Source organism: Trichosurus vulpecula, chromosome 2 (assembly GCF_011100635.1).
Source record: "Trichosurus vulpecula isolate mTriVul1 chromosome 2, mTriVul1.pri, whole genome shotgun sequence".
Taxonomy (NCBI): Eukaryota; Metazoa; Chordata; class Mammalia; order Diprotodontia; family Phalangeridae; genus Trichosurus; species Trichosurus vulpecula.
In genome coordinates, this window is record NC_050574.1 from 10,833,464 (window position 1) to 10,837,244 (window position 3,781).

Genomic DNA, 3,781 nt, shown 5'->3' on the forward strand with positions numbered 1-3,781 from the left:
GAACTCCTTCCCCCCCCCAAAATTAGTAATACTCTTTCAAAAATAGTTATTTTATTCAATCTAATAGCAATAAAACTGCATGCTCTTCAAAACAAAGGAGACATTCAGCATAAACTATCTACACATACATATACACAGATACACACATATACGCACGTGTAGACATATATATATACATATATATATATATATCTGTCTGTCTGTCTATCTATCTATCTATCTATCTATCTATCTATCTATCTATCTATCTATGTATCTGTCTGTCTATATGTCAATGCCACTAAGTGAAAATCTTGTCATTCACTTAGGTATTTGGGCTGAGTAAGGTAAAGTGGCAGATTTAATTGAAGCTCCCCCTCACCCCACAATGGGATTATCTAATGAGAGAGTTGGGCATCCGTATATATCTGTGTGAAGAAGTCTTTGATCTGGTCTTACCCATTTGTTTCATAAATAAGGAAACCGAGGACAAGAAGGACAAAATATCATCCCCAGGGATCCACATTTAGTTTACGAGAGAACTGGTAATCAAATCCAAGTCTCTTCACTTGCTATTCAGTGATCTTTCTGCTACGGCTTGGTTCTAGTGATTTGGGAGTCTTCTATAGGTTGCCAAAATGAGTGATACTGCTTCTTGAGGGGTGCTGGAACAATCCAGGTTGTAGTAGTAGCTTCAGGCGACACAAACTCAGGAAAAGAAATATTTAAGGGTTAAAGAAAGTAGATTTCCAGGGGGTACTGAGTAATTTTGTTTTTTTCAAAGGGGGTAGTAGGCCAAATATCTTTGGAAACCTCTGTTAGACTTGGCCTTTGTTCCCACTTTCCCAAAACCTGGGCTATGGAGGTCACTGTGTTCATATTTACCAAAGACCTACTGTATCTTCTGAAAAGGCCACTCAACAGCTAAGGATGATTTTCCATTGAAAAAGAATTGAGATTCATCAACACTTATCTCATTGATCCCTTTCCACAGAGTATCAGCCCTATACCCTCTCTTCTGAGTCCTGACAGAAGCTGAAAGCAGGAGGTCAATGAAGCAAAACAGTTCCCAGGAGGGCTTTGTTCTCTTGGGCTTCTCTGACAAGCCCCAGTTAGAGACTGTTCTTTTTGTAGTTATCTTGGTCTTCTACATCTTGAACCTAGTGGGCAATATGACCGTCATATTAGCGTCCTGCTTAGACCTCAAACTGCACACCCCGATGTATTTCTTCCTTACCAATCTGTCCTTTGTAGACCTCTCCATGACCACTTGCATTGCCCCACAGTTATTGGTCACCATGGGAAAAAAAGACAAGACTGTGAGCTACAGTGCTTGTGTGGTACAACTCTATGTGGCCATGGGGTTGGGATCCACTGAGTGCATTCTCTTAGTTGTCATGGCCTATGACCGCTATGCAGCAGTCTGCCGCCCCCTCCACTATGCAGTCATCATGCATCCTAGACTCTGCCTGTCACTGGCTGCCACAGCATGGCTCAGTGGCCTTGTCACCTCTCTGATCCAGTGCTCTCTCACTATACAGCTCCCCCTGTGTGGTCACAACCAGCTTGACCACATCTTCTGTGAGGTGCCAGTGTTGATCAAGCTGGCATGTGTAGATACTACTTTTAATGAGGCCCAACTCTTTGTAGCCAGTGTGGTCTTTCTTGTGGTGCCTGTCTCTCTCATCCTGGTCTCCTATAGTTATATCACCCAGGCCATATTGAACATCAAATCTGCATCAGGACGTCGTAAAGCATTTGGGACATGTTCTTCTCACCTGGTAGTTGTAATCATCTTCTATGGGACCATCATCTTCATGTATCTCCAGCCAGTTAAAAGTAGTTCCAAAGACCAGGGGAAGTTTGTCTCCCTCTTCTACACTGTGGTCACACCTCTGTTAAATCCCCTTATCTATACCCTGAGGAATAAGGATGTGAAAGGAGCACTAAGAAAGTTGGTACTTGGGAAGACTCTTGTGTCAGAGAAGTTGTGAGAAGTGGGCAGAGAGAAGAGAAGAGAAGAAGAAAAGCTTCTTCTAAGTTCAAATGATTCTTTCTCTAAGTTCTGCTTTCTTGCCTAATGTATCTCTTCCTCTGTGGTTGATTAAAAGAAGTGGGTATGAAAGAGAGACAGTCAGACAGAAAGAGACAGAGGCAGACAGACACATGAACAGATAGACATAGATTTGGATCTATTTGTATATGTTGTTATTGTTTTCAGTCATTTCAGTCATGTCCAACTCTTTGTGACCCCATTTTTGGGATTTTTGGAGGCCAAGATATTGGGATGGTTTGCTATTTCCTTCTCCAGCTCATTTTACAGGCGAGAAAACTAAGGCAAACAGGGTTTAGCAACTTGCCCAGGATCACATAGCTAGTAAGTGTCTGTGGTCAGATCTGAACTCAGGTCTTCTGACTCCAGGCCTGGCATTCTGTCTATTGTGCCTCCTAGCTGCCCTTTGTCTCGAGCACTGAGAGGGTAAGTTACTTGCCCACGGTTGCATCACCAGTATGTGTCAGAAGTGGTACTTGAGCCCAGGTCCTTCTGACTTTGAGGCCAGGTGTCTTGTCACTAAACCATGCTGTCTTTGCAACTTCAAAACAATGAAATGACACAGATAGAAAAGGAATAAAACATGGTCCCCATAAACTTGAGCACTATCCCCATTGCACATACCATCAGTGAGAAGAGTAAACACGGATGGGCATGTAAGAAGAGAACACATGGCCGTGGCACACATGTAGATGTATGTGTTGGAAACATAAATGGCCAAGAAGCATATGTGGAAAGGTGCACACATAAGAGTACGTGTAGAGGGACAATGTCTGCCTGGGTCAGATGGGGTCACCTCTCTCCTCTGATGATTTCTTTGTACTGCTCCCTCTGGGTGTGTTCCAAGCAATTGTTGTTGGTTTGATTTGTTTTTGTTTTTTCCTCTCATGCTGTGCAGTATCTGCCAAATATACTATCTCTGTCATATGTTGGTTCTGGCTCATCTTGTGTAGCCACTGGTCAATACTGCCTGGCATTGGCACTGCTATCTGAGGCCCCAAGAGCATATGGTCATGTGACTCCTCTCTGCTGCTAGCATCATCTGCTGACTCTAGTGGGAGGAGTAGTCTCTCCCATGCCTCTCTCATTCTAAAGCCTAAAGGTTTTTCATTCCACAGATGGTTAAGAAAAGTCCAAACATCCAGTCATGGAACCTCCTGAATGGGAAGGGAGTCTTCCTTGACAAAACTACTCTCCAGCAATTTTTCCATGAGGAGGTCTGTCTGTTCTCTCATCCATGAGTGGTTAAAAAGGGATACATTAGAGAAATAAAATAAAGAAGACAGCAATTTAGTTATGGAAGATGAGGGAGAAGGAAGAGTTGAGTATTACTCTGAAGTTGAAAACATCCCAAGAAACACTGAAACAAATCCCTCTACAGAATACAAAGTAGGCTTCCTGAAAACAGTTCAATTGCCCAATACGGTTGTGACCAATAACATATGTCAGTTTCCACTTCGGTAGTTTGATTATTACCACAAAACAAGGGAGCCCCCTTTAATGTTGATGGTATATTCCCAACAGGGACCTTGGTACTTTATGACAATTTAGTTACTTCTCAGTGTGGATTTTGTTTTCAATGTTTTAATAATGGGATACAATTCCTTTGGCCCTACTTTCTTTATTATTTGCTACTTCAAGTCTTTCCATGTGTGGCTGAATTTTTGTGACAACAATGTGGCTAGCAGCTGCTGTAGCTGTGTAAGACTGAAAACAAGAGCACACAGAAAGGCTGACAGAACAGGATCT

The 3,781-nt window shown here is 42.5% G+C and overlaps 1 protein-coding gene across 1 annotated transcript; it reads left to right on the top strand.

The window, feature by feature from the left end:
• The first annotated feature begins 1,031 nt into the window (after positions 1-1,031).
• LOC118836219 (olfactory receptor 2G6-like) lies at positions 1,032-1,973 on the top strand. The gene has a single exon (XM_036743564.1). It carries the CDS (start codon positions 1,032-1,034, stop codon positions 1,971-1,973), a length of 942 nt encoding a protein of 313 aa, XP_036599459.1.
• Positions 1,974-3,781: the final 1,808 nt, after the last annotated feature.

Bases quoted from the DNA above. Each gene is read 5' to 3' on its own strand.
- LOC118836219 (XM_036743564.1), top strand. From the start codon at position 1,032: ATGAAGCAAAACAGTTCCCAGGAGGGCTTTGTTCTCTTGGGCTTCTCT.